Here is a 15364-nt window from a genome sequence, read left to right on the forward strand (position 1 = left end):
GCCAAAGAATCTGCGAACACAAATGCTGTATTCGAAACAAACTAGACAACAAACCTTTGGTGGCACATTATGTCCTCAAACAACACAAATATACAGAATTACTTTGGTGTGTAATTCAAGTGATCCAACCATCCCCCAGGGGCGGCAACATGGACCTTAACCTGTCCAGATGCGAGCAGAAATGGATATATAACCTTGATACTGTGAAACATGGCCTTAATATCGGCATAGAATGGAACACACTTCTTTAAGGTACACAGAGACGCGGTTCCTCGAACCCAAGGGTCATGACACCCGCGCTATTATCACAGAACACTAATTACGTCAAACAAATATACCAAATAGAAACATGATTCAAAAAGCACAAATTAGAAATTAGGCTCCGTTATAGGGCCTAATATTACATCGACTAATAGTTCTTTCAAGACGCTTTACCAAAGTTACACAAAGTAACAGTCTTAATTAGTTCATTCAATCCATTTGAGCGGATATATGAAAATCAGATAAAATCTAGAAAAACTCGTTTGGTAAATACGAACCAAAAAATTGAACTAATATAGGTCACAATGTTATACATCACTAGTTTTACCTATATTTAGGCTTTCAACAGTATCTTTACAACCGCGCGAGTCGTACGTACACACTTAGATCAAACAAACCCAAGTAAAGACCACTTTGCAATATATAGAACAGTAACACCTAACAATTATATTGTGATCACGGTAGCGTTCCAAACTACTAGTTCCATCATCCTTTAAGCGTGCAACAATAGACTGGCGATCACGTGTCGACAACTGTAGATCATGTGACCGTATATAAATTAGACTCAATTTCACTTCAAGCTTTGTTACCGAAGCCCGTGACAAGTCAGCCAGCGAGCGAATGCCTGCCGAGGACTAAAGAGCTAATAGAGGTAAAATATGCGCCCTTTCTGTTCGATTTCTAAAGGCAAATAGCCTTTCGATCCGAGTGATTGTAACAGGAAAATATCTTTTGCCTGCCTTTCCTGTCTTTTATACCTCCAGGAGTGTAACTAACCAATAGGCTTACACAGATTTAAAACAACGAAACCAATGAGTCCTTTTTTTGCATTAGAATGCATCCAATAATATGTTGGCTAGCAAACAGCTTCAGGGCACACTTAATACCAACGGCATAAAAACCGATGGGTTGTGGCAACAATGGATTTCAAAACAATAATAAAGACACTTGCAATGTTTGCGTGCCTCTCAGCCTCAATAGAGCTTCTATTTTACGAACATTCGTACAATTGTTTTTTCACACATTGAAGTGCTTTCGGGCTAACTTAGCTTCGGTGTTTTTTACCACAGGTAACTAATCTACTCACAGCCCTTCAGTCCAGCTTAAACTACTAGAAGACATCCGGCAACTTTCCACTAAGGCATTAACAACTATCAACAGCGGATGCTAATTTGTAAGTCATTACCCTTTTTTTTCACTCTATTAAAAGAGGCCAGTGACGAACTGTAATATATTTAAATAGCGATACTAAATTATCCATAGGCGCTTTCTTTAAAGAGTTCCTTTAATTAATTTTAGGTACAAGCATCATAGAGCGCAATCCAAACACACCTGCGCTTGAAGATTCAAATGCAACAAGCTCAGACAAGCGAGACAAACGAAGAATTCCAGTCACATAGAACGTGTACATGTAAGTTTATTCAAAATATTTTGTAATTTCGCAAATTGTTTAAAGAGAATTTAGATCACAGGGTCTCATTAAGTGACATCAACCCAATACGAAAGTAGTTGTAAGTGTATTCAATATATTTCGAAATCTGGCAAATGGTCTAAAAAGAATTTAGATCACAGGGTCCCATTAAGTGACACCAACCCAAGACGAAAGTAGTAGTACAGTTTAGAGACACCGTTTGACTGTATATTTTCTCAATAGTCTAAATAGCTTAAGATGGTCTTAGTGGGGTAAAGGTAGGTTTAGCACAATATACAACTAGCCATCGCTCTTAAATTGAGTTTTTAGGGAGATATGCACCTTGGTCTGTCGTTTTCATTTTACAAAAACAAATGTTTTACAGCAAAGTCTTATATAAGATGAATATATTTACATTGATATATGAAAAATTATTTTGCAGATGTGTGTATGTACTAAATGGGGATCAAGATTGATCAACTACAAAGCAATTGGCGTCCTGAAGATGGCCTTACATTTATTTGGATGACCACCGTTGACAAAAGTGGTACATCACAACGGGCCGAAACATATGTCGACTGTTCTAGGAAAAACAAATGGTTTTTTCCTCTGTCACAAATGCACATTTCAAACAGCAATGTTATGTCTATAAAGATTTAGATTCACTTTAGAATTCCCCTGTTAGATGAGATGTATGTAGAATGAGTGGTATGATTGAGTGTTATTTCACAAATGTTGGTTTTTTAAAAACGTTTTATGACTATTAAAGAGACAGAACCCTTGTTACAATTTGAATTGTTCAGTGCAATTTTTTCTCCGCTGGCGATTTCCTAATCATTGATACAGTTAGGTTTCCTGATACTCTCTCCTAAGTTCCATACAAGACTAAAAGAGAGGGGTAGTCGATCTGATTCTCACTTGTTTTCACTTCCATATTTACCTGTACTGGTGTGTACTAGGGGACGCCAGTGGAAGTGTTTCACTGCTGCAGACCAATGTCACTCTCTTATATCTGTGGTACCAACAAGCGTACGGTCTAAAACACGACCCCCAGTCTTTGACAAAATTACAATGCTAATTTTCAGCATGCATCTACCTGCAATTCGGTTTTCAAAGTCTGGACCGTCCAAACCAGAGACATACTGGTTTTTAATCCTAAATTTCAGGATCTCCCCCCTTTCCATTATTTTTTACAACAATTTCTCATTAATGAAGCTCCTTTCCTGTTCAAGCGCTAAAGTGGCTTTTATTGTTTTAGAATAGTCATTTATCCCAACATGAACCCATGGTTGTTCATCTTCCATGTGTATTTCAGCAAGAGTGGTAATGTGTTTTTCTGAACCTGCTCTAGGAGCAGTATTCTGTTTGCATGTCTTCTCTTTTAAATAAAAACATAAAGTGTGCTCATCTATGGCAGTTTGCCATTCTTTCCTTGGGTCTAAGTTAAGTATATTTGTACAGGTAATTTTTTATTTTCATTCTGCATCTTGTCTTGACATATTAATATAACAGTGACGCTAGGTATGCAACTATTCTGGAGATACACCTCCACTGCATCATTTGTTTTTGCAACGGTGTGACATTCATTTATATTGCTGTTTTGTGATTTTAGTTTCTTAGGTCTCAATGGTTTTTTGGTTAAGGACCACAGTACTCCATTCACCCCATCTATGAGCGGAGATAATCTTTTCAGGCAATCTGTTCCCATTAGAAATGGAATATCACAAATGGATGTGACCAATACCTCCTGTTTCATTCTGTGTTTACCTATCTTTATGTCAACCTCGGTGGCGCCTATAATAGGCACCTCCTCCCCATTAAAATTATGCACTGGACCTTGATTCTCCTTTACTGTGATCTGATTCTGGGGGATCTCCCTTCATTGATACTCTTTACTAATTATTTAGACATAATTGTGGCCTGTGCGCCAGTGTCAATCATTGCAAATGTATGGCATTTTTCTTCCACAATGATGGGAGCATAATACCTGTCTTCAACCTCCTCTAACACACATAGGAAATGCGAATTCTTACTGATTTCAGGGCTCACCTTTCTCAGGCCTTTTTCACTTTTGGCTAAGCACATCGGTAAATGGAAAGACATTTTTCCCTCCTTTTTGCTCATTCCTGTATGAGAGACTTTATTCATTTCCCCATGTTCAGAGGTTTTTTGGAGTGTGGCCACCGTTCGCCCATCCATCCAGGTATCATCAGAGGTCACACTACAACTGAACATGTGTAACATCACTTGGCAATTTGTCATTGTCTAATTGTGTGCATTTGTGATTATTCAGTATGATACCAGCCCTTTTAACCTCTTCAGAAATATGTGGTTCAAAGAATTCTTCAGGTGATTGACCTGTACCCTCCTTTTGAGCATTTAGTTTTCCTGCCTGTGTTTGGTAATTGTTTGGATTGCCCAGGGAAGGAGCTATAGCATCGCCACTTACTCCCGGTTCACTGGTATTCCCCAGCCATGAGTCATTTTTCTTAAACCTTTCTCTTTGTTCTTTTGAATTTTCAGGTTTTCCTATTTTATTTGTACATATCGCCAATGTTTGATTTAGTTCTAGGTTAAACCGTACCTCTCTTTTAGAAGTATTTTCATTTTCTGTTACATGTTCATGTTACTGGTATTTTCACTTTTAAATCATTAGGCATCTGAGTCATTATGCAAAATTACATCAGAGCAAACTGTCTTTTCGGCGCTGCAGGTATCATAAGTACTTAGTCACTTTTCAGAAGCCCCCGATCATTGCTATGGTTATCTGCCCCCTCATTTGATGACTGTTTTTGTGTTGTGCAGAGCTTTCCTATTTGCTCAGCCAACATTTTCACTTGGGCCTCGAGGCACTGAAATCTTTCCATCTCTCTAGAATCCTCTCTCTGTGGCCTAGATCGATATTGGATGTTTTCTCCCTGATACCTCTCAGGAGAATGATTTCTATTGGGATGGTTCCTGAACTCTTGATTCATTTGCGGAGGGGAGTGGGGTGCACCCATCCTTTGGTTGTAGTCCCCTGGTGGGGAATAATGGTACTGACGTGAAGTGTAGTTCATGTTCTGTCTCATGTCTTGTCTCTCAGGTTGTGGGTACTGGCCCCTATGTTCCCATTATCAGCAAATCGATCCACATATCAGGGTTTATCCTGATTACCATATATCATGGTATTGGGATCAAATCTGCTTTGTGTCCCCAATGTCTGATAAGGACCATCATTTCTTTGATCCTGATTTTGTCTCTGGTTATTGTTCATACCTGACATATCAGGTTGATGGCCTGTCCGGGGCCTATCTCCTAAGTACCGGGGGCTGATGTAACTCTCCCTATTACTAGGATCATGTGATTGGAACATTGGTGCAGTGTGTGATGACCTTTGTTGATTACCCCTCTGTTCAGGTGCCAAATTATTTTTACTTGGACTTTGAGCAGACTCAAAGGACATTTTGGCTGACCTGATTTCCATCACTGTTGCTGAGGGTTCTTTAGATTTAGGTCTAGTATCTCTCATTTTATCACTTTCTCTACCCTGACAATAGAGTATATCATAGTTTTGTGCTTTGGTGTACAATCCATTCCAGGGCCAAATTCACAGACCAATTGGGATATGATGTCTTTCTGCAGCCCATAGAAGTAGGCAGTTTTAAACTCATTGTAATTGGGGTCAAAAGATGCATCAAAGCGAGAAAATGCTCTTTTTAAGTCTTGTAAAAACTGGCGAGGGGATGTATTAGGCCCAGCAGTGATTGTATAAGCGACTTTCTTTGCCTCTTGCAATGACTGGAAAGGAGAAAAATGACGCCTGATCTTTTTCGAACTCCGCCCATGTCATATTCTGCTGTTCATTCAATCCTCTTATAATACTGGCCGTCGGGGCATCTAAAGTTAAATTAAAATATTGCCTGTACTGTTCCTTAGGTATCTGGAGTGCTTTAAAAATGTAATGAACCGCTTCTAAGTGATCCTCTATGCAGCATTCCCCTCCCCCTTTAAATGGTTTGATCAGAGCTTTGATGGATTTCATTATCTTTATGGGGCTACTTGTTGCAATGCATGGAATTGCGCTACTTGGTGACTCAACCCTGGTTCCAGGTGTATGGGATTGGTGGCGGCCCCCAATGGGAGTATCAAATCCCCCAAGGGCGCTGCAACCAATTTCAGTCACCGGCCTAGTCACTGGGGCACTAGCCCTTTGGGTAGAAATGGAATTCACCTCAACTCCATTGAATGTGGTACCCTGCCACCTCTCCTGGGACATGGGAATGCACATTTGCTCTTTTAAGTCCTTACACTTTTTAAGGAGCCTGTTTGCTTCGTTTTGCAAATAGTTGTTTTCATCACTCATTTTATTAATTACCTCCTTTATGTCGCACATTTGCATTTGGCACTCATTAAATTCTTTATTCCTCTTGTCTTTCTTGGAGCATTTTAACCATTTCTTGTTCCGCATTTTGGAGGTCACTTTCTTTCTCATAATGTTCTTTTTGTAAAATCTGCATCTCTGACACAACCTCATCTTTATCTTGTCTAATGTGTTCCACCAATGCTTTTAAGTGTACCAATTCTTGTTCACTGCCCTCAAATTGTTTCTTGCTTTTTGACAATTGAACATCAAAATCTCTGCATATTAACTGCATGTCTTTTTGGCATACATCCAATTCTGCTCTTAACATTTCCTGATTTTTACTTGCCCCATCTAAGTCAGTCTTTAACCTGTTAATTGGCTGGGTGTCATTTTCTTGCATTCGCAGGGACCTATTCAAAATAAACCAGATTTTGGCGCATAGCCGTATCAAGCAGTCTTTCTCTGCATTTTTATCGGCTGCATTTAATAACCTTAGAAGGCAGACCTGAATTATGCTGTCTTCTGCAAAAATATTGTCTAGTTTTTCTTTCTGCACCTCACCCTGAATGCGGTCATGCCATTCTGAGGTACTGTTTGATGACCACGTCCCATGTGCGAATAACTTTGCCTCTAAATATTGCACTAGGTCTGAGAATATGATTTCCCTATGAGACATTCTGAAAGTCGTTTTTAGTGACACACTGCTATTATGAAATGGGTTCCCTTTAATGTACAGATGGCGGTGTGAGACGCACTTGCCACGCCCAGTAGGTGCTCTATGATCACTTTCCCGGCCAACGCACCATTAATATGTAGGGTATTTTGTGTAGATTTGGGGCCTAGCGGTATTTTCTTACCACCAAGAATAAAAGTAATTTAGCAACAATCGCCCCTTGCATTCAGATTGGGTTTGGTATTATGGTGTTATCGTGGCTATGCATTATTTCAGTACACAGATACATTTAGTTGGTATGCATTTCGTTGTGGTATAGTGATGAGCATAATTTCTTTGTTTTATTTGTGGCCCCAACATATAAAACCCCTTTCTTTTGTTTAGACTGTTCTTGTGATCTCTAGAGGCCTCAGGCTTCTACATTATTCAAGGACACCACATTGTCATATGGAGTGCCACATATGGCTGTTATCACTGATTTATCTACACGAGTGAGCTATGCTTCCATAAAGTATTCACACTAACATGTGGTATAATCACAAATGTATTTACATTAGTGAAACGATTTCCAGAGGCCTCTTTCTCTGCTGACTCATGTACGCCCAACAGACTATCAGATTGTGTTCCACTCAGAAGTCACACACACACACACACACACACACACACACACACATACACTGAGTGGAACCACGCACACAGCTATTTATAATTACTCATAACATAACTTTTTCCACATGGGATGCTTGACATATATTACCTAATAACCTTCCCTTTTATCAGGTGATATGGGCTAACTCTACCAGAGAAAAACAGAAGCAAATAGAAGCCTTTACACGGTTTGTTTTTTTTACATCAATTTCATTTCAAAATCATACATTACCAGTTTTGCGAGGCAGTCTTTTCTAGAATAAACATAAGAGAAGCAATCGCAAAATACATGGCATTTCATTAGATTCTTCGCAACAATAAAAAGATCAGTGCATCAGTTGACTTGCATTCCTGAATAGCAACATTAGAACGCAGCTATCGCTACGCTGCCTGACTGAAATAGCTTTCATTCACACACCGCATTCTCGCTTTGTGTAAGATAACTACCAGCAAAATTGTAGCAGATCAGCACGCAAACTCTCTGGACAGGTCGCCTTCTTTAAATGGCTCGGGGCTTCCCTTTGTAACACCCGGCGAGGACATGCAGTTCCAATCTGCACTCTTTGGTCCTCAAACCGGTGCCAATTGACTGGAATCTGCAGCCTGTGAAGGTCAGCAATACACTGGAACGAGGCCCCTCAATCAGGCAGCCCCACAGCAACTCCCCTCCGGCTTCTCACCCAAGCTGTGTATAAATGTCCACTGCCTTTCTCTCTCCCCGAGATTCTTGAGGAAACCTCAGTTACAGCCCTTAAGGTGACGTGTCACCAATCAAAATTTGAAAGTAAAGAAGACGAATATCTGCTACCAAAGGGACTGAATCATGCCAGCACCCCTTGGACTGCTGGTGGAGGAGTGGGTGGGGTGGCAGTAGAGGAGTTCCAAATGCAAAACACAGGGCATAACCACACTCGAGTATGGAAACTGCTACTTACCTTGTAGCATTGGTGCGCTATTTTGGATTGTCATTTGAAATAAAACAAATGTCAATGTTTTCAATCTAATTGCTTAGAAGAAGTGTATTTGTACAACTGTGCAAAGGCAGTTATAGAGGCACACGTAGAAGTATTTTTCCCCTAAATGCTCGTACAATGCACTGTTTTGATTGGCATTTGCGACCTGAACACACAAGTTTTCAAACTGTTCTAGTTAATTTGTCACCCGAGTGAAAATAACTTTTTTGTTTATCCCCCTAGCCGGCTCATATGACCACAGAATCATATTGTGGGACATTGGTGTACCAGATGGAGAATACAACTTTAAAGCCAGGTAAGGGTGGTTTTCAAATAATAGCAGAATGTCAAGAAATGGAGCCTGTAGCAACTGCGATGATGCCAAGGTTAAGCAGCAGATGTACTTAACTAGGCACCTCTACTCCGTGTTCTATATGGGATGTAAGTTTTTATTTTTTTTTATTTAGTTATTACAGGGAGAGGGAGGTACTGATTAAAGTGTTCTGTTTCAATCCATTTATCTCCATGCCCCAGAAAGTTTAAGGCATGATCTTCGATGGTGTTACTGAAGAACTGTGAATTGACACAGAATCTGGACCACCCAATGTCTTTGCTGAACCCATTTTAGTATACAAGATTTTACTTTCTGCTGCTCTGTCGCTCTGGTGAGGTGGCCCAATATTGCACATTTAGGGACGAGGTAGGTAGGGTGGTGCTCTATTTTATCACTCCAAGTATTCCTCAAATGAGCACAAATCAACTTAATTCATCTTCCCTGTCCTCACACAATGTATCCAATAGTTTCCCTTTTTTGTTAATTTAGATTGTTGTCAATGTAATGGTCTTATGAATGTATGCATGTAATATTCACATTACAAGCAAACTGTGTTTTCAGAACACCCTTGCTTTAGAAGTATGTTCTAGATTGTTGCTTGTAAGCGCGTATTGCAAGTGGTTAGTGATGGAACAGAGCATTGCTTTCAGACTCCCGACCCCCAAGGCTGCTATTGCAGAGATTTGTCAGACGCAGCTGTAGGAAAAAGCATTATTTTCCATTTTGGCATGCTAACCAGCAACCTTGCAATCAATCATTGGCATCCCCAGTTTGTTTTTTCCAAGTAAAAGCCAATGCCGGAACAGACTGCTAGTTTTACCAACTTGGCATAAAGAGTAACTGGAGGGGGCAAAACACGATGTACCCACTATCCATAACACCTCTACATTCTCGTAAAAAAAAAAAATAACCACTGAAACCGTAAACTGAATTTAATAGGAACCAAAGACTTAAATCTTAGAAAAGGAGGAACACATAAAAATTCACTAAAATAAAAAACATTTTCATTAATGTCCCTTGTTAAATAGCAGAAAGTCGATTTCAACACCACTCGTAAATTGTCTACAATTTTGTTTTCTAGAAAGCCAGCTTTTTTTCTAAATGTTAGAAGAAATGTTGCTTGACAGAAAAACATAGTTCTTTGTATTTGTCTGCCTTTTCCTTTTTAAATATAAAATCAGTGAAGTGAACAGGAAACTGATATCCAAGCCACAAACGTTGTGGCTTAATGCTCCCGCTTTCCTGTTATTACCAATTTGTATTCACAAATGGAGATGGAAATTCCTGTTTCCTTTCGGTATTTATTTGTGACAATGTAAAAAGCGGAAATTCTCTTTATTAGGTCTCCAGGTTGTCAAGTGTGCCTTGCAAACCAGGTTCTCTGTAAAGTAACACAACGAAAAGGCTTAAAGAATTAGGGTATTGCCTTTTCAAGATGTATAATTGACTGCAGAGAGAAACTGCTTTGGTCAGCCAGCAGTAATGGCTGGCTATTTTTTTTTGTACTGAAAAAGGATTATGGCTTGTTGTGCAGGAGCTCAGCTCTGTGAGCATCCACTTACAGGCAGCTAAGCACTATATTGCTTCCATTTATATATATGGAAAAATGCTAGCTGCAACTTTTAATTTTACAGAGCAAAAAATAAATATGGAAAATAGACTGTTGGAAGAGCTTCTCTATCCTGCCAAAACACAATCAAAATGGGTTATAGCAAAAATCCGACTTCCACCATTACAAACTGGCGTTCAGAAAGCCCACAGTAAGTGCCAAGATGGCACTTATGGTAATTTTATATATGTTTTGTGGACTTTACCAAAGCATTTGACACTGGCAATTTATTCCACAGTAAAGTATGCAATACAAATGGGGCATATGTGGTTCTCTTCTGTATTTTTCTTTTTTATTACTCTATATACCAATACCTCAGTATCAGTTTGTGTCAACCAAGGTGGGGGCCGAGATCATCAATTAAATAATGACCAACATAGTCTTAAAGCAGGGTTGTACCTTGGCCCCTTTGTTGTATAATTTATGTCTGACATGTGCCTTGCCATTGAATCTATGGATAACTTCCCTTCAGGCATAGATAACATCTTGGTGCCTTGGATAGGTTATGCAGATAACACCATACTGTTGGATAGAACGCCATCGGTCTACAACAGTTCTTAGACGTACTAGCAGCCTATGCAGAAAATAAATGCCTCTGAGTTAATAGTTCAAAAACAAAAATCCTGATATTTGGTCAAAAGAAAAAAAGAAAACCGAAGCCTAGTTAGTTCTATAAAGGTATACCCCTGAAAGTAGTTGATAAAGGTTTATCTAGGGATACCTATTTGTAATACGCCAACCCTGCAATTTTACAGCGATTACGTCCAAGCCAAAATAATGAAGAAAAAGCTGATACTTAAGCGATTTGCATTAAGGGTGCCCATAATACTGCGTGATTAATTGCCATTTACCATAAGTGTATCCTTTCTGGGATCCTGTACGGTGACGAGCCGATGACTTGGGTGGACTGATTCGAGGAAGTGTGGAGACAGTAGAAGAGGGGTAGGAAGAGTTGAAGGTAAGGTCAAGAGTGGAGCCAGAGGAGTGAGTAGGAGAGGAAGGAAGAGTGGAAAGGAGGTAGAAGTCTAGGATGGATAAAAGGGAGAGGAGTGAGGGGGAGAAGGCAGGTGAAGATTAAAGTCACCGAGTACAGTTAAGGGAGAGGGAGAGATGAGAGAAAGGAGGTGATCGATGTCGTCGTAGAAGGAAGAGGGGGCCAGGAGGTCGATGTATGATTAGAAAGGAGATGGGGTGCAGAGAGGAAAAGGATTTGTAAAGAAATTCGAAAGAAGGAAGGGATGGAGAGGAGGAAAGGTATTTGGGGTGGAAGAGGAGGCCAATACCTCCGCCATGGGCAGTAGCACAAGAGATATGAGAGGAGGAGGAGGAAGAAGAGGTGGTTAGGGAAGCAGGGACTGTAGTGTTGTGAGGAGGGAATCCAGGTTTCAATTAGACATAGGAAATGAAGGTTGAGACGAAATAACATGTCTAATACTGCTGTGGTCTTATTGCAGAGGGACCTGGCGTTCCAGAGAGCAATGTTCATGAGGGTGGAGGGTTGCAGTGGGGGGGAGGGGTAGAGAAGATTAGGACGGTGAGAGAGGGTAGATGTAGGGAGGTGATTAAAGAGGGGAATGGACATGAGGAGGAGGGAGAAGGAGAGTAGGTGAGGACGGGAAGGCGGGGTGAGGGAAGGAGGTTGGGGAAGGGGTTATGGCTGCAAGCATAACCGAGGGAAAGAGAGTGGTATGGTGAGGGAATAAAGTGATACCAGGTAGGCGCAATCAGGAGCCGTGAGCGTGTTCCTGGCTGAACCAGCACTGATGAGGAAGCGGGAGGAGGCACAGCAGCAGGGACATTGCGACAGGTGGTGAGCTAGGAGCCAGGGAGGGCACGATCAGGTGCTGTGAATGTGTACCTGGTTGAATCCACGCTGGTGAGGAAGCCGGTGGAGGCCCGGTAGCAGACCTGACCCGGGACAGGGATGGTGGATCAGGTCGATGGACCCCGGTCCGTGGAGGCAGAGCACGAACTGAAAGTAGGTGGAGGCCCAGCAGCGGACCCGACCCTGGACCAGGATGGCGGAGAGGTCGATGGACACCCCACCCTGTGGTCCGGAGAGCAGGCTGTAGAGGAGGGCTGGTAGTTGCAGGGACCCGGGGCCCAGATGGCGTACAGGTCGGACACCCCGGTCGGAGGAGGAGGAGGGGGGGCAGTGCCACTGTGGTCCAGAGAGCCGGCTGTTGAGGGGCTGGTAGGCACAAAGGTCCAGAGTGTCCGTGCAGGACCTGGGCAGGTAGAGGGCGCACTGGGGGGATGCTGAGCTGGGTTCAGCTGATGTGGGGCTCTCTGTGGTAAGGACGCCCTTGCCCGTGGTGGAGGGCGGGCAGTGACTCAGTGGTCCGGAGAGTCGGCTGATGAGGACTGTTTGACTAATTGAGAATCTTGGACTAATTGAGGGCTAGGACAGCCAAATCCAAGTGTTCATGGTGGTGGCATATATCCGAGGAGTTCTTGACAGCAGAGTGAGTTAAGCGTGGCAATGTGAAGCAGATTGCTGTTTTTGAAAGACTTATGAGGGGGGGACATGGTATAGTAGTCCTCCCAGTAAGCGGCGATAGAGGTAGGAAGGGGCAGAGAAGCCAAGGCAGACCGTGGGGGGTAGTGTAGGCAAGGGACAAAGGACAGTAGTAGATGTAAAGTGAGTTGGTGTGGGAGGGGCACACCGGGCAAGAGGGTCACAGCGGCAGAGGATGAGGGCACCAGAGTGGTGCTGGCTGGTGAGGTTGTCTGAGCAGTGCTTGTAGGCAAGAGCCTGTACAGTTGCAAGCGACAAGGGGGCAGTAGTGAGCGAGGCAGTGAGGTTAGTGCGAGGCAAGGTAGCCAAGGTGGGCATAGCTGGCAAGGGGGCCCGGGCGGCTGTAGAAACGGGTGGCAAGGGAACCCTTGAGGATGCAAGTGGAAAGTTGATAATGCGAGGAAGAAGGCTATCAAAAAGTAAGGTTAGGTTTAGGCCCTTGTACCAGGATGGGACCAGAGCCATTTAGGATGACCCTGGTGGTGGAGAAAGAGGCAAGAAGGACCTTCCAGCAGGTGCCACCATTAATGTGAGAGGAAGAGTAAGAGAGCAGAGCAACCATATGACAAGTCCACTGGTCAGGGGAAGGAACGACCGAGGATGTTGATGAGTCTCTCTGGCGGAAGCACTGACGTAGACGTCTGTGATGAGCAGACCTAGGTTGGAGCCCAGTACGTCCTTAAGTTTCTTCCTGCCTGATTTAGTGAGAGGAGAAGAATAGGAAATAGAGAAGCATTTGGAGAAGAGAGGAGAGATGAAAAGCTCCATAGTGCTCGGTACAGTGTGATAAGCTAAACCCAAGCAGCGCAGGTAAGGTGCATGGGAGGAAGTAGGCAAAGGGGAGCAGGCGCACAGGGAGACTCAACAGGACTGGACCGAAACAGTGGGTATTAAGAGCATGAGGGAGCAGAAAACAGACCAGAACAGGGAGCAAAGGGTGAAACCAGTCAGCACAGTCCAAGAAAATGCTTGCGCACACACCTAATTCTATTTTAGATGGCACACAGTGCACACACCTACATTTTATTTTTAGATGGCAGAAAACAATGCAAGATGAGCACACACACACACACACATTCGATTTTAGTTGGCAATAAATGCAACTAGGTATTGCAGCACCAGCAGTATGAAGGTGTAGGCAGTGGGAAGGTGATGACAGAAAAGGTAGAGAGTGTTTTTCCATGTGGAGCTGGGAGTAAATGCTATCGGAGATAGGTTAGAGTGTCAGGATTGGCAGAGTCTGGAGAGATGCGGTCGGTAGCCAGAGCAGCATTCAACACTCATATGATGGGCGAAGGGGATCCCATGAACCAGGAGCACATGGATGGTTTACCCAGCCTCAAATCCGCTTGTTATGGATTGAAGAAAGAGGGGACTCCCAAAGCTTAGACAGCAGAGACAGGAGCCTTAGGAGTGGGGCCTTTGGAAGTGGGCCAGCAAGCCTGTCAATTATGTGATTGGCCCAGATGAAAAGGGGCTTAGCCAATCATAGGCCCTCATCAAACAAACAGCAAGGCGCTCCAGTGCTCAGAGGGGGCCGGCCATCTTGGGAGTAGCCTACACAAGGCCTTTGTGTTGGGAGCCAGGTGCGCCCCCCTCCCCCTGGAAATGCAGGCATTTGAGGTCAAAATGTAAGTGCTGCAAATAAGGCGCTCTTCCAACAATATACATATTGATTTGACCCCAGGGTTAACGGGGAGGTTTACCTTAGATAATGTGTGCTGGTGAATGCAGCTGAGAGGATGTCTCGTGGTGGGGGAAGAAAGGCCTGTAGCAGTATCTTGCTGCCTTCATTGCTGGAATCAAAGTAAAGAAAGAGGGTGGATGCTGTGAGCAGGAGCCAGTTGTGTGTGGTGTCCATGATGGCTGCACAAGTATGTGCTGCTTCCATATAAGGAAATACGCATGTTGGCTTTAATGCCAGTAATGATACTATGAGAGCACATGTCCAAGCTGGCTTAGCCAGTATGCAGTTGCCCCCATATAACCTAATCCTGTTGGCTTTCCTACTACAAATGCAATGACATAATAAGGAAACCTGTCCAAACTAACTCCAATGTATGCCATTCTAAACACAGAGGAACACTTACTATGCTTGCTTTATCATAGTTTCCCAGTAAAAAATGTCATGTCACAGTAAGAAATGGCTAGACTGACTGCACAATACATGCCGCATACTTTTATCTTTTTTCTTTGCATTTACCTTGGCTTGCCTGGCACAGGAATGGTGTGCTTTTAACTTCTCATTTGGGTCAGACATTGCCAACCTAGTGCATCAAGTGCCAATCTCCACACTACTGCAACCCTAAGAACAGTGTGTAAGAATCACGAGAAAAGCAAATGCATGCCCACTGGTCGTCTGGAATTAGAATGTGTTTCTTGTGACATGTCATTAGACAACTTAATTTATGCAAACGCCCAGGAGGAGCCAACGAAGCTGGCATTCAGAGATTTGGGTGAAACTTGTGTTCCTCAATGGATGACCTGGGGCTAATGGCATACAACGTAAGACCAGCAACAATTCAGTGGACACTTTTGAAGTAAATGATCTTGAAAACTGCAACGCTTGAGACTTATATCTCATGACGAGACTGGGGCTAGCCGATAGCAAG

The 15364-nt window shown here is 42.8% G+C and overlaps 1 protein-coding gene and 1 long non-coding RNA gene across 10 annotated transcripts in view; both read left to right on the plus strand.

Moving 5' to 3' along the window:
- LRWD1 (leucine rich repeats and WD repeat domain containing 1) overlaps positions 1-15364 on the plus strand; it is a 730516-nt gene that overhangs the window by 591621 nt on the left and 123531 nt on the right. For all 9 annotated transcript variants that reach the window (XM_069614964.1, XM_069614960.1, XM_069614967.1 and 6 more), the window contains one exon: positions 8535-8607. In XM_069614964.1, the coding sequence (XP_069471065.1) occupies positions 8535-8607 (73 nt within the window). The remainder of the gene's footprint in view (positions 1-8534; positions 8608-15364) is intronic.
- LOC138488176 (uncharacterized) lies at positions 1328-2521 on the plus strand. The gene is made up of 3 exons (XR_011274600.1): positions 1328-1435; positions 1561-1672; positions 2115-2521. It is a non-coding gene; the product is annotated as an uncharacterized lncRNA (long non-coding RNA).

Source organism: Ambystoma mexicanum, chromosome 9 (assembly GCF_040938575.1).
Source record: "Ambystoma mexicanum isolate Mex_15411 chromosome 9, UKY_AmexF1_1, whole genome shotgun sequence".
NCBI classification, from domain to species: Eukaryota; Metazoa; Chordata; class Amphibia; order Caudata; family Ambystomatidae; genus Ambystoma; species Ambystoma mexicanum.